The 24,653-nt window shown below is 40.1% G+C and overlaps 1 protein-coding gene across 21 annotated transcripts in view; it reads left to right on the top strand.

Moving 5' to 3' along the window:
- The window catches only part of ROBO2 (roundabout guidance receptor 2), a 1,381,148-nt gene that overhangs the window by 1,288,600 nt on the left and 67,895 nt on the right, over positions 1-24,653 (top strand). For all 21 annotated transcript variants that reach the window (XM_073617042.1, XM_073617045.1, XM_073617032.1 and 18 more), the window contains 2 exons: positions 12,433-12,557; positions 18,558-18,729. In XM_073617042.1, coding sequence (XP_073473143.1) covers positions 12,433-12,557; positions 18,558-18,729 — 297 coding nt within the window. The remainder of the gene's footprint in view (positions 1-12,432; positions 12,558-18,557; positions 18,730-24,653) is intronic.

Below are 24,653 nucleotides of genomic sequence, written 5' to 3'. Positions count from 1 at the left end.
GTGAGATTTCTGTTTTTGAGTTAAACAGTCTGCGCATCTGATGCTGCCATTATGGTATTCTCACGTTTCCCATTTAATGTTTTATCTATTTTATATTATTCTTTCTAAACCTGGGTTCTGTAGAATCCTAGAGTCCCTCCAGAGGTTGGTATGGGTTCCTTGAGCTGTGAAAGACGGACCTCTCTTTTGATGGTGCCTAAATAGTACCAGGGCCAATGCCACATGGCAGTGCCAGCAGCATGACATCAATGATCTCCTTATCTGTCTGTAAGGGCGGCATTCTGACCACCAATGTAAGGCACATTTTTTCCCACTGATCCTCAATTAATTGCTTTTAGCAAGGGTTCTCTGAAACCTGAAGTTTATTTCAAGGGTTCGTCATTAGGTTAAAAAGGCTGTTATAGAGTATACAGTGGGAGTAGGTAGATGAGAATACCAAAATCTTCAAGATGGAGTCAGGAATTATGGTGGGGAGATCTTTCTAATAAAGCATCAAAGACATAAAAAAAAAACATAGATTGATTCATCTTTCCATGATTCACCTGTTACTTGTGTGACCTTTTAAATGCCTAAGATCTTTCTGTTGTAGCTTGAATAAAAGTGGTATACCCAGTCTTTGCAGCCAGGGCATAATTTTGTGAGCAGACAAACATTGGGTCATGTATAGGTTCCTTAGGGGATAATAAGTGGCATACAAAGTCTGTATATCTAAGAGCTGTGAATCACTTTTCATATTAAAGTGTCAGCTGACAGAGAGAGAACCCTATGATAAGTCCTAGCAGTACAGTAGTGCAGTTGGGAATGGACACAGATCTTACTTTTCATTGTTTCATCGTTTTCACTTTTCATTGTTGATTTGCAAGTCAGATGATAATCTGTAGCCAGCCTAGAATTAATACATTTAGGCAAGAGACTTCTTGTACCTTTATACATTTTTGTTCATCTAGACCTAACTTGTGTGGCTTTTTTTTAATAAATTCAGACTTTTGGACATAAGCCTATTCCTGAAATGCCCCTGTTTGGCAAAAATATACATAGAATTTGGTAGTTGCATACACAAATGTTACTATCAAGAAGAAATAATTGTCCCAAAATGAAGACATAGAGAATTTTTATCCCTTTATAATACACATACCAAACTTCCCTACTTCAATTAATTGTGATATGGAAGGGCATGTGTCTTTTTCTTTCAATCTACAGATGGCTCAAGAGGTGACATTTTCATTTATTGCTAGGTTGTAGAACAAGTGTGGTAGTAATTTCATACATTAAAGGACACTTTAAGTGCCACTAGACTTGCAATATTGAGCAAGATTTTTATGGCTCTTTTTGCCCAGAGATACGTGAAAGTCACAAGGCTCGATCTGTTGCACAGATTAATGTAACCTTCAGCAACGCTACCTACTGCCATGGCTTTCTGGCATCTGTGATAAATAATTTTATCATCTGTCAAATGTCATCAAACATTGAAGGTAATCGGTGTCGAACTGCTCTGGCTGCAGAGTGATTTCACAGTTTACAAAGTTTGACATATTTGCACTCAAGTCAGCCGGCAATAAAATATTGTATATAATGGCAAAAATATGTTTTATTTACTTTGCCCTTGACATCAATTTAAGCATTTTCAAGGTCCCCAGTCTTAATAGGAGGAACAGAAATTGGTGATTGTTGTATATTGCTGGAAGTTGTAGCATGTTTATAAATTGAGAGGAAATATTTGGCTGACAGAAGATTAAGGATGAACTCCAGGCAGCTATGAAACGGTCCCTTCAACTCAGTGTTAAAGTATTCATAATAAAATATATATGTTGGGTCATTAATTGCTTTATAAACACTCCTTGTATGAAGTGGTTTACATTACATTGCAAGTAGTAGAAAATAGACACATTCAGGAACTTTAATATAAATATGGACTTCTGTCTTAAAGCGGTATCAAAGTCCAAGCAAAAAAAAAAATTTGAGCCCCTGGGCGGTTTAAGTCATACCATGCCAGTATACACCACATACTAGCACATTGTGACAGATTTAACATAAAATGAAACCCCCCAGAATCCCACTGTTACCTTTGACAGGGTTTCCATCTTCACTTGAGCGTCCTTCCAGGTTTGCGGGATCCGGCCATTTTAAATGGCTGAGCCAGGATGACGTCACACATGCGCACAGTCATGCCACAGTGCTCTAAATGAATGGCATACTCCAGTATGCTGTCCATTAAAAATGCAGTGTGCATGCACTGGTGACATCACCAGCTGCTATAAATGTAAATATCTGCTAAGTGGCACATGTTGACAGATTTCTCCGGAGGGGACACAGACAGTGATTTGTATTGCTGTCTGTGTCTTCCTGGCCTATGTACACCCATTCCACTCATTCTTTATATTTGGGCCCTTTCACACTGATTAGTTTTTCTTTCATTTTTGCCCTACAAAAGGCGGAAGAAAAATGCATAACCATTAAATCTTATACAACTTTTCACACCAGTCAGTAGCACATCAGTTGCATTTTAAAAAGTCCTGCATTCTGCATTTTTGCTGTATGTTTGGTATAATAAAAAAAAATGCAAAAATGCAGCAAAAATCATGAAAAACACACCCGCATTTGTGGTTTTGGTGCATGTTTTGAGCCCCATGTCCTTTTTACAGGTGCAAAAAGCATCGGGACATGCCAAAAACCTGTCATAAAACCTTATGTTTTTACTGCATTTTGCAATGGAGCATTGTGAAAGCTGCCTTAGCATCACAGGAATAAACAAAATTGGGGAGATCTCCAATGGGGTCATAGGCAGCAGGAAAAGCAGGACAAAAACCCTTCCCATGTTATTTAAAATTAGAAATAGTTTTGGTGGGATTTGGCTTTAGAATAATTAGATATTTTTTTAATTCATGCAGCATAGAAATTTCCAGGATAAGAATTAGTGACTTAGATGGGCAGATGTCTTAATAAGACAGTGGAAAACCTGCCTTTCCTCTATTGTAGAAGGAAATGATTGGTGTCAGGCTACAGAGAAACTTTCCAACAATGTGAACAGCCCCCATCCAGTCATCACAGATAAAACTCCCAATGACAATTTATTTACTTCATCAAGAAAAAACATATCCAATCAAAGCTGCAATTTTTTTTTTTTTTTATGGTAACTTTATTGTTTGCAAATAAACAAAAAAATAGTACAAACATAAAGAAACAACGCTCACCCAGAAACAGCGAGCAACATTCAATATATTGGTAGCTTATATGGAAAGATCATATAATCATTATTAAAAAAAAAGGCAAAATTATGAGATTATAAAGGTCAAAGAATTAGAAGTATACAATCACATCATAATAGTATCCAGAAGTCATAAATTCCAGAAATAGGATATAATCAAGGTAAAACAAGAGTTTCATGAACGGGATATAGGACTTAATCATCAAATGATACACTTTGTACAGAATATACCCAGAGGGACCAGACTTTGTAGGTCAATTTATAAAGTGGGATGGTCTGGTTCACTAAGGCAGTCCAAGAACTGACAGTGGGGGGGCTGTGATTTCCATCGCACGGTATGGATTTCTTGGAATAAAAAATAACTAGGTGCATATAAAGCTTTATGCTATGAGAAATACTATCATCATCAATATAGCCCAGTAGACACCTAAGGGGATTACAAATATTAGGCTGCTGTGTAAGTGAGCTTAGGAAGGCCATAACTTCTGACCAAAAGGTCCTAATAGGTGGGCATTCCCAAACCATATGGAAGAATGTACCATCCACAATTGAGTACTTAGCACAAACAGCGGAGGGCAACTTACCAAGGCCGAAAAGAAGGCATGGAATGTAATATGATCAATACAAAAATGTAGTTTGTATAACCCAGTGGCGGCCCATTCATTATGGGTGCACGGGCACCGCCCCCCCATCTATGCGCGCGGCCCCCTGATCTACATACAGGGCGCAGGAAGCATGTATTCTGATGGCAGGGGTGTGTTTTTTTTAAACACATGATTAGATCCAGAGGCTCTAATAGGCTTCAAAAAGGGTGGACTCGGGGAGCAGATCACTGCACCCTGATCCCACCCAGTTGTGTGACAATAGCGAATAAATATTCTCTATCACCACACTGATACTCCTCCCGCCAATCAGGAAGCGGGTCTTCACTTGATTGGCTGAAAGGACAGGCGATCCTATTGGATGCCTAGGAGGAGGAGGGAGGAGCTGCACAGCAGAAGCTATCGTGATGTAGCGAGGACACAGGAACCGCTGCCCGCTGCCCATAGAAGCCCGCAACCTGCCCGCTGCCTGCCGCCCATAGGAGCCCACAACCCACCCACTGTCCACCGCCCATAGGAGCCCGCTGCCCACCGCCCATAGGAGCCTGCAACCTGGCCGCAGTCCACCGCCCGTCCGTAATCGATGGGGTAAGTGCTGGGGGTGTGCCGCCGACCAACCAATTGACAGGGTGGTTGTTTGCCATCCCCCCCAAAAAAAAAAATAAAACTCAAGCTACCACTGGTATAACCTTATTCTTACATGAGATGATCATAGGAACCTGTAAAGGAAGGATTCCTACCACACTTCCTCCGTGAGAAAGCTGCAATTTTACTGTAGCTACTGAACTCTCTGCAGATATAAAAACACTTAATGCAGCTCTTTATTCATTAATATATAATCAAATGTATTTTTTAATGCATGTAGCACGACCACCTAAATTTGATTTGCTATCAACTTCTTTCACTTCCTGTTCTAAAGAAATCAGACTATGTGAGGGCCATGTCCATGTGCTAACAAGGTTTATGCTAATTGAGGGAAGAATTGGTGTGACAAATGAGTTTATCACTCTGCTGCTTCTCCTTAAAGTGGTTGTAAACCCACTAACAAAAAAAAACTTCAATACAAAGGCATAATGAGCTAGTATGCATAGCATACTAGCTCATTATTAAATACCTTAGATCGAAGCCCCCACAGTGGTCCTCGTGCACTGCCAGCGACAGCCAGCGACATCGCTCCCGGAGTTACATTCGCGTATCCTGGGCTCCGACGCTGTGATTGGCCAGAGCCGCAATGACATCACTCCTGCACATGTGTGCAGGAGCCGCCGGTAATGGCACACCAGCTGAAGCAACAGCACGAATGTGCCGTTGCTTCAGTGCGCATGTACTGATGGTGTTGGCACATGCTGATACAGGGGATATCTCCTAAACTGTGCAGGTTTAGAAGATATCTGGCGTAACAACAGGTAAGCCTTTTTATAGGTTTATCTGTAGTAAAAAGTGGTTGTAAAGGGTTTTCAACCACTTTAAGACTGAGTTCACATCATTACGAATTGGATGCGGGCTCCTTGCATCCAATTCGCAATAGCAGGAGATTTTTACCGACTCTCTATGCCGATTCACATATATCCGCAGCAGTTCTGGCGCATTTTGCACAAAAAGGCTGTGCGTCTTTTGGTCCGTTTCAAGGTCCGAATTCAGCCCAAAATTTGAGCTGAAATTGGACCTGAAATTGTGAGCCAGCACACACCAGACCCCTGCCTTACTGTCTAGTCACAGACTAGGGGAGGGAGAAGACCTGCAAATGTTATTTAGCTGCAGCAGAGAAAAATCAGGTCTGCTAGCCAAAGTCCTGCTGTGTGGCAGAGCGGTGAAATGAACCAAATGGACAAAATTTCACATCCGTTTGGCAGCTTTCAAATATATATTTCATCTGTTTATTTAGCTGTTTGCCTGGAGTTCAGCTTTAAATATTAAAACTGCTAACGATCAAAAAAACTTGTGATACTATATTTTTTTTACAAATTTTTGCATCGATTGGATGTAGTATTAAACTGTGGCACTATTTTATTGAATCCTTGTAAATCCACACTTTTTGTGTTTACTGAAAACAGTGCCTACTTTTTCCAGTTCTCTAAGCTTTCTGTGCACACAGTAAAAGCTAAGCCAGCATTGATCGAGCAGTGTTTCTTTTATGGAAAAAGGCTTGAGCACAGCTTAGAAAATAGCTCAACACAAATTGTCAGTTTACACTTTCTTTCAAATAAAAATAGCAATCTCTTGAGAGCCAGCAGACCGGCCTCAAATAAAAAACACAGAGAGTGAGATGAACAAATCAAAGGTAGTTGACACCTTCCAAACAGGGCCAAGTTTCATTGGATTACTTTTTATATAGAATGGTACTTCAAAGGCCACCATCCAAAAATTAATTTCCCCGCTGTTAGACTTTTTATCGGGAACCGGTATTTGTCACCATCCTGCGTGCATCCATCTCCTACCTCTTTGGCCTTGCAAAAAGTAACAAATGGAATCCACTTTTGTCGCCATGGAAAAAGATGAGCGGCGATTTGAGTTCTTGTACATTTGTGGAAAGCAGCTCAGTAGTGAAATAATTGACCTGTCAACTCTCGGCCCAGTGTCTCCGCAAAACCAGCAGCAAGGGAAATGAGAATATGCTTTAAAAAATGTTATTTTGCTATGTGGTCTATTTAATAACCACAGCATCCCCAGACAAGTGCTTTAATTTATATTACTGTTTGAGAGTCAGGATAAATATAAACCACTGGAGAAAGGTATCTTTAGGTATATTTTTTCAAATACACCAGCCTATGTGGCTCCTTAACTTTAAATTAGATGCTACTTGATTACCAGAGTCCTATAGATAAAAGAGATTCCAGTTAAAATTGTTCTTTTTGGTCCAAATTTTATGCTAGATTTTATAATAGAGCGTAACTCTAGGCAAGCAGCTAAATACACATATTTCTATACTATCCCACTAGCCAAAATATTAGTAATTTTGCTCAGCCAGTCATCCCCCAGATAGATTATGTCCAAGGGCAATACCACTGTTCAGACCCTGAAGAGTTTTGGCTTACTTTGTCAATGTTCTACCCGAGCCCACCATTACAAATAAACATTATCCTGAGGTCTTCTTATGTTTTTTCCTCCTGTAAACCTGCGTAAGCACTTCCCATTTGTCTCCAAACACCTAAAACATGCTGGAGCCTGACTGATGGAGTGCCACTCCCACTACTCAGCCTACTTTCTTAAGGAGTATAGATAAAAGACCACTATCATAAAATTATTATACAGTATCTTGGTAATGGATGGCAGTTCATGTGTGTAATTATAGTATTCAATATTTTAAAATCACCATGCCCCACAGTGGCTTCCTGAGAAAGCTGGTCATTCAAAATCCCACAAGAATACACTCTACAATGGGCATGTACTGTCATGGGATTTCGAGCTTCCAGCTTTCCCAAGGCAGCAGTGACTTTACAGTACCTGTGAATCCCAGAACTTTCAGAACCCGAGGCTGAGGAGTTTTTTTTTCAAAAGCTTAGTTTTAAAATGCTTTTGTAGGAAATTCAGATTTGGGGGTTAGAGGGCTTTCAATAGAGTGAACCTTCTTATTTTGGCATGTTACTTCTTCTTGCACATTCCTATCTACTATTGAGGATAGGTCTGATAGGAATCTGTGGGGGGACTCTTTTGTTTTGTACTGACAGAGTCTTTTTAAGAAGATTTAAACCAAACTCCTTGCAGTGTTTCAATCTGTCCCAACACATGTAACTGTCAATGGACAGCTTGGTCTACATGTATTTGAATGTAATGGACATCTAAAAAAGTAAACGGGTTATTATTGATGTGTTTTTGTGGTCTGTTAATTTTTTTTTCCTAAACGTTTTTACATAGGTTTTATAGTTTTATTTCTTGAAGCTTGTGTATGATTTATTTACCTGTGTTTATGTCGTTTTATGTGGTTGCACAACAAAAGCTCAATGTAGATTTCAAAGCCAAGGAAAAGCAGAAAGCATTGGAAAATGTATAAAATAACCAACCTCAGCTTACTATGCATTTTTTTTTTAATTTAATAGTGTGTTAGATCCAGTTGGCAAATGTCCATGTGTGCATGAAGCCTAGATAGTTGTTATAAATGTATTATAGGAAAAAAATGTCTGAATGGTACAGTCAGGTTAGTGGAGCCCTTCTTATTGATGTTGCATGTAACTCATTTACTTTTTGTTTTATCCTTACAACTGTTGCATATTTACCTTATATATGTTAGAGCTTTTTTAGTAAAGCAGATCCCATTGTAGCATGAAATATTGGAATAATGTCACTTGAAATCCACACAGGAATCCTATTTGCAGAAACCCTTCTGGCTCAGTGAGCATGTCTGCTTAATTGTTTTACAGTCTTGGTGTTTAATCCTTGAAACAAGTGACATCTGACATTATCCAGACATGTCATTTACGTAATCAGCCAACCAAGATGGAATGGATACAAGTTTTATTAAGAGTCTCCAGCGCTGCCCCTAGAATTCACTGTTCTGATCTGTAAATAATACAGAAATGAAAAGTGAAAGTGTCGCACTTCCATTGCTCATAACAATATATCTGGTTGTATTTTGCAATGTATGTTAAAAAATTAAAATAAAACTTGGGTGGGGGGTGTTGCAGGGGATCTTTTCAATCACTTTTTATACCCTATCCACTAAAATGGCAAAATCGGTTTGGCTGCAGTGGGTAGCACAGACACTTTTCTTTTATTGAAGTGTGTGATGAAAGGATCTGTATTTTCCATGGCAAATCATTGTGATCAAAAGTCAGGTTTCCATACAGTAAAATAATGATGAATCTTATTTGATATTTGCTTTGCTTTTGGACAAAGAGATACTAACCATTTGCTGTCCACTGGCTTATGAAGACTCTCAATAAATTGGGGTTTCCCAGAAATGTTGACCTTTGGAACCAGGAGGTTAATGTTGTTAGTTTTCAGTGCGGAATGTGATACCCTACACTAAACTTTAACCACCTTATAACCCTGACATCAAAGCTTCTTGTAATTTCAACATTATACCCTCCTATAAACCTTATTTAACCCTAAAATTGACCCTCCCTGTAATCCTAACATTGACCCTTTATGTAACTCTAACATCAACCTTCCCTGTAATCCTAACATTGACCCTACCTGTAGCCCTAACATTGACCTTCCATGTAACCCTAATAGGGCGTACACACGGTCGGACTTTTCAACAGGACTGGTCTGACGGACGCCGACGGACCAAATCCGGTGAACAATCCGATCGTGTGTGGGCTTCACCGGACCTTCAGCGGACCTTTCCAGTCACAAATCTGACGGACTTTAGATTTGGAACATGCTTCAAATCTTTACATTGTAACTCCGCCAGACCCAGAAATCCGCTCGTCTATATGTTAGTCCGACGGACAAAAAACGACGCTAGGGCAGCTATTGGCTACTGGCTATCAACTTCCTTTTTTTAGTCCAGTGTACGTCATCACGTACAAATCCGTCGGACTTTGGTGTGTTCGTGTGTAGGCAAGTCCGGTCATTAGAAAGTCCATCGAAAGTCCGCCAAAAGTCAGTCGAAAGTCTGCCGAAAGTCTGTCAGACAGGCTGTCAGACTTTTGTAGCTGAAAATTCCGACCGTGTGTACACGGCATAACATTTACCCTTCATAAACCCTAACATTAGCCTTCTCTGTAACCCTAACTTTAACCTTCCTTGTAACCCTAACATCAACCTTCCTTATAACCCTAACATTGACTCTCCCTCTAAAATGAACCCTATGTTGAGAGATAAAAGCACAATAATCTCCTGCTTCAAGAGATGTTCTAGAAAGCCGACACCTGTGTAGTAACCAAAGCAGTTGGGTATATTTGGCAATTTGGAATGATATATCAGTCATGACATTAAGTAAGCAGTTAACTTTCCAGCAGCCATGTCAACCTGAAATATTGTATCAGGGGAGTTGGGCTTTAAGAGTTAGTAATATACATGTAATTAGAGTTTCAGGTGAATTTATACTTTGAACAGTATATTTGCAGTGACAGGTATACACTTGCAAATTTTGTATATCAGCCATGCAGGTGTGTAATTAAATGACTTGTAATCACTTGAGACTTCAGCATAAGAGTGAGATCCTCAGAGTGATGATACTTGAGGTGGAAGTTTGATGAGAGAGGAAGACTGAATAAGTGCACACAAAAGCCAAAGTTCTAAGCCTGAGAGCAGTCTGGTAGTATGAAAGGAGCAAGGAAATTAGTCTCAAAGCAAGAGAGACCCTGATGAAAGCAGCCACAGTCTGATTCCTAGACCACATACCAGTTCACTGTGAGTTATAGTGTCCAACAGCAGTGACAAAAAGTAGTAAAAGCTTTTGGATTAGCACGGTAATCATGCAATTCTTCATAAAGAGAGGAAGCTTTCCAAAAAATTATAGAAATCAATTTAGGGTGGGTAAAGTAGGAAGCTTAGATTGTCTCTGTGCTCCTTTTTTAATGCTCCCCCCAGAAGAAAAGTCCTATGCAGGGAAGGAGTTTGCAGCTAGGGAACACTGCAGTTTCCGTACAGCAATCTAACATGCCTGATCCACCCTGAATTAATTTCCGTCTTTTATGGGAAGTTACAATTGGGCATAGAGTATAAAACATACACTGGAACAAATGAACAAAGCTGAATCATGTTTATATGCATACAGTGTTTAATGACAGATCAAGAAAACAAAAAATAAACTGTGACTTTATAGCTGATATTAGGAAATAAAAGCCAATAGCTTCACATAAATACACCACTTGTACCAGGTTTTCAAAACAAATGCCTTGACTATAGGAAGCCTGCAGATCAAAGTCTGTAAATTGTGCCAAGGAGTGACTTCCTCCAGTAAGGCATTTTATTGCAGCTCTTCTGTTAGCTACTGCACTCACACATTCAGGTTGGCCTTAGCTGTGAAAAACATCAGAGGATGGAGGAAAGAAATCAATAGATATTTTTGTCTGCAGAGTATGTGCTGTGCAAATCGGGCATTGATCTGAAATTGATTAAGGAGCATTTTTTGACCCACCGTATCATGTACACTGCAAAATACAAATAAAATGGCAAATTCTATTTCAGACAATAATGATGCCTGTAAGAAGTTTACCTGTACTGAGAGAAACACAGTGGCTGTCATTGGTGACCTCCTTGAGTCTGGGTGTTCCTGGCTTTATTAGTTTGAAAGACTGACCTGCAAAAGGCATGCAGATCAGGAAGGGCAGGACTTCTGATCTGTATGCTTGTTCCATGTCCATGACTGACATCACACTGATGCAATTTGGATAATAAGAACAGGCAGATAATTATATTCAAAAAAAGACGCCATCAGTGGCAGCCTCCATACATCTTCACCACAGGTTTCCTTTCCTGTAAAAAAAAAAAAAGAAAAACAACTTTCTGCTTCTATTTTTCTTTTCATCTGCTCTCCTCTCCTACTCTTCTCCTTTTACTTTCCACTCTCATTTTTTTGTCCTCTATTTGCCATGTCCTCTTCTCTACAATTTTCTATCTTCTCCCATTCTCTCCAATCCTCTTCTCTACCATTCTCTCTCTTGCTTCTCAGTCTCTTCTTCTCTCCATTCTCTTTCATCTCCACTATCATTCTCTTCTCCCCTTTCCCATTATTCCCCCCTTATTCTCCTATCTGCTTCTTTACATTTCTCTCCCATTCTATCCTTTCATCATCTCTACTCTCCTCCTCTCTTGTCTTCTTCGGTAGTCTCCTCTCCCAACCCATCTTCTCTTCTCCTTTCTTATCCTTCCTCTACTCTTCTCCTTTGTTTCGTCTCACCTCCCATTATCTCTTCTTTTGCTTTTTTCTCCATTACTTCTCTTCCTCATTCTCTCCTCTTTTTTACCATCTCCTCTATCATTCTATCCTTTGCTTCAATTTCAACCATTCCTCTTCTCTCCCATTTTCTTCTATTATCACCTCTCCTTTATTCTCCCTGTCTCTTCTATCCTCTATTTTCCTTTCCTCTTTCACCTTCCCTCCTTCCTTCATGCTTCAATGCATGAAGCAAAAGCTGTGCAGTGCTAAGAGAGGGTTCAGGAACCACGGTCTACATTTTTGTTAGCTCAATTTTGGGGTCACCCAGGCATGATATTATAAAAAAATTAGCAATTTACTGGGTTAACCTTAGCTACCGAAATGGTTTAATTGCTCCATTTTTATGTTTTACTGGGGCAACCTTCATGGAAAAAAGTCCAGCACAACAGTATAAACATTCCACATGATAAATGTGCTAAGAGAGTTTGGTGAACCTTGAACAGTTAATATGCAGTTAATATGCAGTTAAAATAAACATACAATGTAAAGTGTTCTAGATAATCATAATACCATGTAGCAAGAGGAAAGATACGGAAAAGAAAATGTGTACAATGTTAATAAAGGAGCAGATTTTTTTTGAAGACTGAATAAGCCGAATGTTGTCCCTTTATTAAACAGATGTTATCACAACAGCTAATATTTCAACCTCACTAGCTTGCTCTGTTTGCATATTCAGGTCTGCTGGGAACACAAGCTAAGGGCTATGCCTGCCTGGATATACATAAGGTTACTAAAAATGAGGCTTCAGCTTGAAGGATTAATGTCTATCTCTCTATTTTTCTATTCACCTGCTCTAGCCCCGAGTGCTGCACCGCAGTCTGTCACTGTTCAGACAGTCGGGAGTAACAATAGCACAAGTATCAGTGTCTCCTGGGACCCACCTCCTCCGGATCACCAGAATGGAATTATTCAAGACTACAGGGTAAAGCTATTTCCTTCTGTACAAACATAAACTAAAATTCCATTACACCATTATCTTTGACAAACTGGTAAATGGGCACAAATATTATCAAATTGATACTTTTTAATAAGAAAGTTAAAATCTGCATATATATTTTTAAACTTGCTTTGAGAATTGCTGTTGTGAAAGATTGCATTGCATACTTTGTAATTAGCTGTTTCCCTGGAATTTAAATAAAGTTAAAATCCAGAAAAATAGCTAAATAACAAAAAAGTTAACACACAAAACTGAGATATTAATACGTTGACTGTTTAACAACTTGCCATCCATGCTATAGCCAAAAGACGGCTACAGCGCAGACTTAATTTGCCAGGAGGGTGTCCCGTGCTTGAGCAGCCTGCACCCCCCCTGCAGGGCGCGCACAGCGCGCACTGAGATCAGCGAGTCTATGAGACATGTCTAATTACAGATCAGAGTAAGGGGTCGATCCCGACCCCTTACCATGTCATCAGCTGTCAGCCAATGACAGCTGATCATGTGATGTAAACAGAGCTATTTTTCCTCCTCAAGCTGATAGTGTGAGGAGGAAAAAAAAAGCCGATCACCGGCGGCTGCAAGAGGGACATCGGTCCCAATCATGGAGGTTTCACCAGTGTTACCTACCAGTGCCCACCAGTGTCACCTACCAGTGCCCACCAGCGCCATCTACCAGTGCCCAGAGTACCACCCATCAGTGCCCGCAGTGTCACCTATCAGTGCCCTCAGTGCCATCTATCAGTGCCACCTATCAGTGCCCACAGTGCCACCTATAAATCACCAATCAGTGCATCATTACCAGTGCTGCCTATCAATACCACCTACCAGTGCCCATCAGTGCCACTTATCAGTGCCCATCAGTGACATCTATCTGTGCCACCCATCAGTGCCACTCATCAGTGCCACCCATCAGTGTCACCCATCAGGGCCCATCAGTGCCCACAGTACCACCCATCAGTGCCCGCAGTGTCACCTATCAGTGCCCTCAGTGCCATCTATCAGTGCCACCTATCAGTGCCCACAGTGCCAACTATAAATCACCAATCAGTGCATCATTACCAGTGCTGCCTATCAATACCACCTATCAGTGCCCATCAGTGCCATCTTATCAGTGCCCATCAGTGTCATCTTATCTGTGCCTATCAGTGTCGCCTTATCTGTGCCTATCAGTGTCACCTTATCTGTGCAGCCCATCAGTGCCCATCAGTGCAGCCTCATCAGCGAATATTAATGAAGGAGAAAAATTACCCGTTTGCAAAATTTTATAACAAACTATGAAACATGTTTTTTTTTTTTTTTTTAATTTCTGACTTTTTTTGTTTGTTTAGCAAAAAATAAAAACCGAAATGGTGATTAAATACCACCAAAAGAAAGCTCCATTTGTGTGAAAAAAAATTATAAAAATTTAATTTGAGTACAGTGTTGCATGACCGTGCAATTGTCATTCAAAGTGTGACAGCACTGAAAGCTGAAAATTGGTCTGGGCAGGAGGGGGGTTTAAGTGCCCAGTAAGCAAGAGGTTAACCTTTCAGGGGGATTTTAACTCTGTTTGGTCAGTCTTGTTATTCAGGCACAACTTTTTTCTTTTAATTTTGGATAGAGGGTTAGAACCCCTGTTGGGTTTTTACTGCTAGAATAAATTCATAAATTTGGTTGGCTATCTTTGAAGGCATCACATCCCCAGTGTATAAGGCATTGCATATAATACTCTTTTAAAAGTGGACTTTTAGGTGCCCAAAGACTACGCATACATTATCATTAAAAAATCACCTATTTATTGACAGCTTCTTTGGACACATTATTATGCAGATATTCAGATATTTGTATAATAATGTGTCCAGGGCTCTTTAACTAGGAGGGGGTCATATAACCTGAATTGGGTTCTTTTAACATGTGGAAAATGTTTTTAACAAAAAAGCTGTCAATATTTTGTAGTTTTTATGATATTGTTTGTGTACCTAAAAAGTCTACTTTAAAGAGGAGGTCCAGCCCCCCATGACAAATACTTCAGCTGCTGACTTTTAATATATGGACACCTATCTGTCCAGGGAGCCCGCAATGTCGGCACCAAAGCCGATCTTCAGATCGGCTGTCGGGTGCAGCCGCCGCCATTCCTGATAAGGGAACACGGCAGTGGAGCCTTTCGGTTTCACAGCCAATGCTCTACTGTGCATGCACAAAGCGAGCTGCGCTTTCTAATTGGCCCGAGGAAGGAGGAGGGAGAAGGGGGCGGAACTTCCCAGAGACTGCACTGCCGCGCGGTCTCTAGAAGTGAAGAATGGCACCTGTCAAAAACAGGCACCTGTTCCCCCCCCCAAAAGGTGCCAAATAGGGCCCCAGTGGGGGGGGGGAACACCGCAGTGAAATAGGGAGTAAGTGATAGCAAGCCAAAAGAGGAAGATCCAACTCCACACCCAATATGTGTAATGCAAAACTGCTTACCAGAAGTAAGTGACCACAGGATTACAGGTGGAAACCGGGTGCAGGGAATTAAGGTCTCCCTCAGACCATAGCAGGCACCATTCGCTCACACTACTCCAACGTGGCTCAAAAAACAAAAGCAAGAAAGGGCTCCCATATAAAAATACAATTGCTTGGTAAAAGATAAAGATTGCACTTACAGGAATCCAAGATAAAACCAGCATGAAGTGTAATCCAGACATGTGGCAAAGATTTGCGGCGTTCCTATGGGCTTCCCTCCTGGCTCACTCGTACATCCACCAATTGGGATAAAATAACGTGATGACATCACCATCATAGGCCCCACCCTCAATTCCAAATAATAAAATACATTTATAAAAACAATAAAACCAATTGTAAAGGTCTGGGATCTGAGGAATGAGATGCACAAGTGTTTATTTGGCACATATCAATGGCTTGCACCAACCGCATATAACCAATCGCATGAGTGGTAGGGCCCCAGTTTATAATCTTGCACACAGGCCCCCTACATTCAGAAATGCCCCTGCTTCAAATTCTGCTAATTTAATTTTTGCCACTCAAAACATTTTGTTGATACTGTAAAACATTCTTTTTGCGTACCAAAAAAACCCCCCGCAAAGATAACCTAAAAGTGTAAAGGACAAAAAAAATATATTCCATGAGTGTGCAATGATACATTTCAATGTAATTAAAGTATATTCCAGGCAAGCAAGCTATTTTTATCTCTTTCACAGTAAATGTAACATGTTCCACCAGATTATCCTCTGTGCAAGCGTAAGCATCTAAAATACATGGTCATTATGTGTATATTTATTTGAGGGAGATCAATATTGCATCAGGATTTATTAACCCCCATGCAGATATTAACCTCGGCTTCACCTCTGTCAATACTTACCAATTCAATGAATTCATCTCGATAGCATGAGCATTTTGGAGTCTCCATATTAGATTTAAAGCAGATTAACATATGATTAATTTCTGACTAACACTGTTAACAGTCAAAAACCATTGAGAATATTATCTGCTACCTTAAATAAAATGAAAATTCAAATTGATGCCTGCAGTTTTCTCATGGACGGTGCCAGAAAGTGTAATTACAATGGAAAGCATTAGGGAAAAGGTATTTTGACTAGATGGCTTGCATAGCGACATTAAAATGATTTATCAGTCTTAGCAGCAAAGTATGCATATGTTTTTTTTTTCTAATCTAGATTTTCTGAGGTTATTTTTAGCAGTTTTCATAAATGGTTTCTTGAGGTAAAAGCAGCTTATGTATTTAATAAGAACATTAAAAAGCAGTGGTGATTAATAAAATGTATTCGTACTAGTGAAAGATGATTTTTGGGTTCTGCTTTTAGATGATTTCTATGTCTGAATAAGTTATGCTTTTATTGCTCTTGTCTGTCTGGTGCCAGTCTTTTGGATAATTCTCCTGATGTTCCTGCCAATTGAGTTTTCTTTGAAAATAAATAGTCACCGTGCAATGAATTTATTCTAGGTTCAGTTTAGTTGGAGGCTAGTTATAGTATACTATGTAAATCCTAACAATGAACTTCTCTTGTTTGCTATCATTTGGTTTGTTCACTATACAGTTGAAAGCATTTGGTTGTATCTAATAGATAACCTTCTCCAATGTTATAGAAAAGAGCTGAGGGAAATACATCATGTAGTCTTGTACTAGGGTGACAGTGTCTGTCATTCATGAATACACTATGGTGAGTGAGTATTCTCACCCTAGAACAGCAAGTCAGGTCCACCAAGTGAAAATTAAAAAAAATAGGCTGAAAAAAATGAAGCCACCACCAACTAAAGACTGGTAAGTAGTGATGGGCCGAACACCCCCCCGGTTCGGTTTGGCACCAGAACTCCCGAACATGGAAAAAGTTTGAACCTGAACCCAGAACGCTATTAACGTCTATGGTAACCGAACTTGAAAAATCAAAAGTCACCATTTTTGAGGCTTATATGCAAGCTGTTGGCCATAAAAAGGGTATGGGGGCCCGGTTACTTCCCTGGGGGGACATGTATCAATGCAAAAAAAGGTAAAAAATATTGGTTTTAAAGGAGCAGTGATTTTAATGATGCTCTAAGTGAAATAATAAAAATGAAAAATTCCTTTAACTATAGTGCTTGGGGGGGGGGGGGGGATGGTCCCATTAGTCTGCCTGTAAAGTTGCACATCTGTACCATGTATAGAACCTGCTGCAGCAAAACTGACATATATAAAGAAAAAAAATTACATTGAAATTGAAATTTTTCCTGCAAGCTTTCTTTATTTTGCAAACAATGGCTTGGGGAGCCAGTCTGTATGATGAGGCCACGTTTTAGTGCATGTGCATCCCTGCTGACAGATGAATGAAAAAAAAAACATTGCAGGCAATACAAAAATGTGAAAAAATGGCGTGGAGGCTCCCCCCAATCTATACCAGGCCCTTTGGATCTGGTATGGATTTTAAGGGGAACCTCATGCCAAAAAAAATAGTGTGGGGTCCCCCCAAAATCCATATCAGACCCTTATCCGAGGATGCAGCCTAGCAGGCTAGGAAAGGGCGAGCAAGCGCCCCTCCTGAACCATACCAGACCACATGCCCTCAACATGAGGGGGGGGTGTTTTGTGGTGTGGGGCTCTTCCTCCCTACCCCAAAGCACCTTGTCCCCATGTTGATGGGGACAGGGGCCTCTTCCCAACAAACCTGGGCGGTGGTTGTGGGGGTCTGTGGGCAGGGGGCTTATCAGAATCTGGAAGCCCCTTTAACAAGGGGACCCCCCGTAGATCCTGCCCCCCTATGAGTACATTGTACCCCTACTCAAACTCCTTTATTAAAAATAGAAAAACAATGTCCCCTGATGTAGATCCATCGTCAGTCAGGACACCTGTTGCACCACCAGACCTGAAAAAAATCAAAGCTCTGCCTGTGACAAAGGCTCCCCGCTGGGGAGGGAACCTTTGCATCAGGGCCCTAGGATGCACTGTGCAGCACGCAGTGCATTATGGGACCATCAGCGGGCGAATATCTCGCCAATCGCCCCGCAAATTCTGATTGGGCACTGTTTCGGGCCGAACCAATGCTTGACCCAAACAGTTCACCCATCTCTACTGGTAAGCTTTAATCCCATTCTTGTTCTTGGGTTTAGATGGAAAATGTTCTGCTGGTAAGTAAATCCGGGACCTTAATGCCGCATAGGCTAGCTAGCTAGCTATTTACCTATGAAAATAGTTATTAGTGGTTCCCTGCACAACTTAGAACATGAGCAATTTTTTAAAATTGTGTTTATTTTCAGGTAAGCATTAATAAAGATTTTAAAAACTGTTGTTAAACTTGCATAATATCAGGATATGTCTATGAGGTAAATTGTGAGCCAAAGAAGTTTCTGTACTGAAATTGAACTTCTGAAAAAGTCTCTGGATAAATGTTGTGAAAACCTTTTTTAACATAGGAGGGTCCACAGGGACTGCATGGAATGGCAAACCAAAAACACAGCTAAATGGGTAATCAGTGTTATGTGTTGCTTAGTAAATGTATTTTTTCTTTACATATATAGATCTGGTGCCTGGGCAATGAGACGAGGTTTCACATAAACAAGACTGTAGACGCGGCAATTCGCTCAGTGGTGATTGGTGGACTGTACCCTGGCGTTCAGTACCGGGTTGAAGTGGCGGCAAGTACAAGTGCTGGCACTGGAATAAAAAGCGAGCCACAGCATATACTTATTGGTAAGGCTTATTAAACTATTGTTTAAGTGTTTTGTTCTAATGTGTGCAGTTTGAATTTGTGCTGTAATTCTGATTTGTTGGTTTACAACATTATTGACTTTACTGTATAAAAGAGCTGACTCACCTACTTCTGGATATGCACATGGATTTGAATATTTTGAGAGCAACAATGATTGCTTGGAGACTATATGAACATGCAGATATGGTCATTATTAACGCCAAGCACATACCTGTATCGGTATCTAGCCCTGAACAACTCATCAAAACTGAAATAAGAGTTATGGCCTAAGAGGGTCAGACTTACCCCCTTTGGGAACAGAGAAGGTGTAACATGACTTACAGAGTGTTGGGAATAAGTAGAATTGGTAGTTCATATTTCCCTGAACCCTGAAATTTTTGCAAAAATCAGTAGATATCAGCAAAATGTCACAATTCTGGAGAAAGCATTGGCATCATTTAAAGGGGCAAAAAAATGAGCCTGAGTGGATTTTTCATAAGGCAGTTAGATTTAATGGCCCCTGGCTTTAAACTACAATAAATATACCCATAAATGCCCTCAAGTAAAGAAAAAAAGAGTACATTTTTTCAAAACAAATTTTGGTGAGCAAAGCCAAGAAAATCCTTTTTGACAAATTGCACCAACGGTGAAATCAGTAATTTTGCAGCAAAATTTATTTCACCAAAACATGGAACAACCCAAGCAATAGAATACCGAGGGCATATCTAACTCGGGCCTTTTTCAATGTTGCAAACAAAGCCTTTTCAGTTTTGTCCAGACTGGCCCTTTAGGAATGACAGTTGCTTTCTTTTTGTAATAACATTTTTAAACCCCCAATGAAATCTATTACTGCATGTAAATGTTTCTGCATTCTCTATGGTTGTTGTGTCTGTGCCAGACTATAAAGTTTTCATTACTATCTAATGCATTCTATGAGTCTAACAATTAGCACATGATTCAACATTAGGGACTGTAGTGGGATTGCCATTGTGGGTGTTTTTTCAGTCTTTGTGCTCTTGTGTGAGTGTATTACCATTGATGGTGTCACTGGGGATTTCTCAGGGATATGGAAGTGCAGCTGTAATAAAATCAGCAGAGCATTGAGCTGAAAACAGACCTAGGATGATGTCTGAGCTTCATCCCCCATTGGAGCATAGCACTGCGAAACGCCAGCTACATCGCTCCTCATGAGCCAGTTCAAAGTCATTTAAGAAGCAATGCAACTAATCTGGACCCATTGATACAAGATAAACAAATAGCCTATCCGTGTGCTATATTGTCTAATAAATGCAAGCACCAAAACTAATTATATTTTAATGCACTCTGTTAAATGTGCTGCTTAACTGTCTCTATTCAGCAGGGGAAGCTTGGCCGAATCACTGTCATTACGGAGGCTGTTCCTAAGTTATATTTCTGCACTACAAGAGAATCTATAATGTGTTTCAGTGAGCACTTATTTTGATATTTTTGTAAAGTTCACCTCAAAGTGATGTCATTTTCACATTTTACATGCTTGCTGAAGCATATTTTTATTACTGTATTGCATTTCCAGATTTGTAAATTATTTTTCAATGCAGTCACTCAACAACCATTTATGAAGCTTTGAAATTGGCTATTTTCCATTTAACTTACCATATAACAGTGGATGTGCAAATTCTTATTTTACCTGTGGTTCAGTTACAGGATTTTTGAGCAATTTTGTTGTGAAAATGCATTGAGAAAAAAAAAAAAAAACATTTCCCCCTGTTTATATGACTAGAAATACTTGCCCATCTGTTGCCAAAGATATTTACCAGGCAGATGTTGGGGAGAACACATGCTTGAATGGTGAATGTCACAGTCAGCAGATTATATAATTGGGATGATCTGGTGTCATGCCTGAAATACTTTTTGGTTCTTTTCCATTCAAAAACATTAAAGAAAAACATAGTGTGTGCAGGAGTAGATAGATAGATAGATAGATAGATAGATAGATAGATAGATAGATAGATAGATAGATAGATAGATAGATAGATAGATAGATAGATAGATAGATAGATAGATAGAAAAACTATCTATTTACTCTGTCAACAGTTTGGTTCTGGTTATACAGATGCAGAGTAGCTGCAAATTCACAGAACACTATTCCACCAACAAAACTAAACAAACTGGGCATCAGCAACGATGAGAACCTAGCTGACAGACAGGACAGAAGCCTGGAATCTTTTATTGTACACTGGAATGTGCTACTGATATGATCATGACAGAATTTACACATATAGAATGAAATTTGCACAATCATGCCACCTCAATTGCCGCAACATCTCCAGAATACGCCCCTTTTTAAGCAATAACATGGCAACGTTTCTAATTCACTCCCTGGTCATCTCTTGCCTTGACTACTGCAACTCCCTCCTCATTGGATTACCTTTACATAGACTATCCCACTTCAGTCCATCATGAATGCTACTACTAGACTTACCTAGACTTACCAGACTTACCCAGACTACCACCTTACCAACTGCTCAGTGTCTGCCACCCCTCCCTGCTGATCTCTCCACTGGCTTCCACTCACCCAGCGAATAAAATTCAAAGTACTAACAACAACTTTCAAAGCCATCCACAACTCCCCCAGTTACATCACTAACCTGGTCTCAAAATATCAACCAAACCGCTCTCTTCGTTCCTACCAAGATCTCCTGTTCTCAAGCTCCCTTGTCACCTCCTCCCATGCTCACCTCCAGGGCTTCTACCAAACTTCTTCCCTCCTTTGGAACTCCCTATCCTAATCTGTCTTACTATCTCCTAAAATATCCATCTTTAGATGATCTTTGAAAAACCTTCTCTATAAAGAAGCCTATCCTGCTTCTAACTAATACACTGTGTTTTTACTTTCTCCATCAGCTCATCTCCCACAGTTATTACCTTTTCTATCACTTAACCCTCCCTCTTAGATTGTAAGCTCTAATGAGCAGTGCCCTCTGATTCCTCGTGTACCAAATTGTATTGTAACTGTAATGTCTGCCTTAATTTTCTAAAGTGCTGCACAAACTGTCGGCCCTCTATAAATCCTGTATCATAATAATAATACTACATCTATTTACCTCTTGTACACCATTCTTGCCAAAATATTCCTATTGTTTTAAATGCAGTGTTTTCCACATTAATCTTTTAATTTCTTTTTATATACCACTAGTATAATGACCTGATATCTGTCATTGTATTTATATAGCATAATCCCCTGCATACCACAAATATAGCTATACTAACCCTGGAAACCAGTGAAGCTGCTGGCATTATACAGTGCTATCATCATATTGGGAACTGGAGGGCCAGGTGTATAGCAGGGGCGGCCCATCCATTAAGGGCGCATGGACGCTGTCTCGCCTATCCATCGATGCCACCCCCCATATCCATCCTTCCAGGCCCCCTTTAGCATGAATTACAATGTGGGGGAGGGGGTTGAAGCACCGATTAGAGCCAGAGGCTCTAATAGGCTTCAAAATAGGGTGGGCTCAGGGAGCAGAGAATGCGCTTGGAGCCTCCCAGGTGTGTGAGAATAGCAAATTAATATTCCCTATTTTCACACTGAATCACATCTCTGCCAATCAGGAAGCATGGGTCCGAGACCTGTTTCCCGACTGGATGAAAGGAGAAGCGTTTTGATTGCCCACCAAGGAGGAGGGTGGAGACAAAAGTCGCCGAGCAGGGGAAGAAGATGCTGCTCATGATGCCCACGGAGGAGAGTTGGGGAAGCCACCCATGATTGCCCGCCATGGATGGGGTAAGTACACCGACCGACCCAACCTGGCCAGCCGCCACTGGTGTATAGGCAGTTGGTAGCCGGTAAAGGGAAGAGGCCAGTGTAGTCACAGGAATTTATAGTCCAGTAAACTTGTGGTGTTGAGGGGTTGACTCAGCAAGCTGCAAAAATGTTGGGTCACCCCATGGCTGTAAATTATGGTCATGTTCACAAAACAGGTTGAACAGAATTACAGATATCTGTCAGGGGAAACATGTGCCTTGTATGTATTTAGTAGTTTGTTCTGAATACTGCTGTAAAATTATTTATAAATACTGCAGTATGTAAACATTAGGTATTTTATATATTTTATATATATATATATATATATATATATATATATATATATATATATATATATATATATATATATAAAACCAACCAGTAGTGCACAGAAATTATAGTCATTCCTCCATGGACGACTTTTCTTTATCTTGTAACTTTTCATTGAATTAAAGTGGAGTTCCACCCTCATTTTTCACTTTCCTCCTTGCAGCACTTATGTCCATTCTGAAAATGAATTGGCAATTTATTTATTTTTTTTTTTGAGGTTCATTTACCTTATTTATGCAGCAATATTTTGTTACTTCCTCCTTTTGCGGCCGCGGTGACGTACGTCATTTCCAGCTTTGCATTGGCTCCTGGGAGATGAGTGTCATCAATCCCAGGATTCAATGGGCATCGCTGGCTCATAGCATCACATTATTTCCAAATCGGAAATTACGCAATGAAAGGTGGCACTAAGCGCCATTTTTAAAAAGGGTAGCCAGGCTTTTGTTGCCATTGTTACCTAGCGTCTTATGAAGAGTGATCAGCGGTGTTGGAGGCAGCTGGAACATAGCAGAGTGGCGTTATTTCTTTACAAATTGCAGGCATTAAGCATCTCAGCTTCATTTACAGAACCCGGACAGCAAGGCAGAGGAGGAGGGGGAGAAGATGTTTCCATAGCAAAGGGGCAGCAACTTCCTCCGTTGCCGCCGTCGCTATGGAAACCCGACCTACAAGCTATGGGACTCACTTGCAATGCATTGCGCATATGCGAGATCGGCAGGTGCATGCTGGGTTGCCAGCATGTACGGAATCCCGGAAGAGGGACACTGCGGCTTCAGGTGCCCACACTGGAGATGGCTGCGCTGTTTAGGAACTGCACATAGTAAGTAAATGATGCTGTACGAACACAAAACTGGGGTTAGTTTACACAATACCTGTATTTAAAGGCAGGCCTGACTATTATAGGGGTATTTTTAGCATACTTTTTTTTTTTTCGGCCGGAACACCGATTTAAGTAGAAACTATAGCTAGTTTAGCCAAAAATACTTTTTTTGTTCTCTGAAGCATGCAGACTAAAACAATATGCAACCAAAAGTGTTCTCTGTGAGTGTTGTAATGATTAATCCAGCCTTCAATAATATGTAGCATGTAATTGGAATAACATGATTGTACATATAGTTCAGACACCTGTGCCAGTCTCTTAGTATGCCGTACTGCTAATTAGTGTTACAGAATGGCACAGGTCTTAGCTGTGCCTTCAAAATGAAGCATGACCCTATAACAATTTTGCCTTAGGCCAGTCATATGTAATTATCTACCAAGTAGTAAAAAACATTTTGAGTACTGAACCAGTATTTAGGGGACTTCAAAATGGAACCATTCCCACCCAGATTCATAAGACACTATTAAGCCTGTTTGGTAAAGCAACGAGTAACTCAGGCCAATGTTAAAAAGGCCTAAGGTGAAATGAGAATGTGAGAGCATATATGAAGTTTATCTCAAGGGTCTGGTAATATTAGTCAATATTGATAGAAAAGAAGGCAAAAGTAGAAAGCAGGAGCCTTCACTACATCATTCTGGGTGTAAGACCTAAGACAAAAGCCTCCTTTGTTTTACTCTAAAATGGCCCCAGAGCTTTGTGGAAAGTGTTGTAAAATTTACTATTCGATTGGAATTTATCTTTTACCGATAATATTTTGGTAAAACTGAAATTGCATTGGTTATGTTGTAAAAGAACCCACACCACTGTCTTGTGTAGTGAAAATATAATCTAAGCTTATTGAACATATTTACTTGGCACAGCAAAGAGAAAAGTGCTAAATTGTTTACATTTGAGGATATATTTACAGTATACCCTTTTACTCATTTACGCAA

The sequence above is a fragment of the Aquarana catesbeiana genome, linkage group LG02 (genome assembly GCF_042186555.1).
Source record: "Aquarana catesbeiana isolate 2022-GZ linkage group LG02, ASM4218655v1, whole genome shotgun sequence".
Classification (NCBI taxonomy): Eukaryota; Metazoa; Chordata; class Amphibia; order Anura; family Ranidae; genus Aquarana; species Aquarana catesbeiana.
The sequence above is the reverse complement of the archived record's forward strand: the minus strand, read 5'-3'. Positions and strand labels throughout refer to the sequence as shown.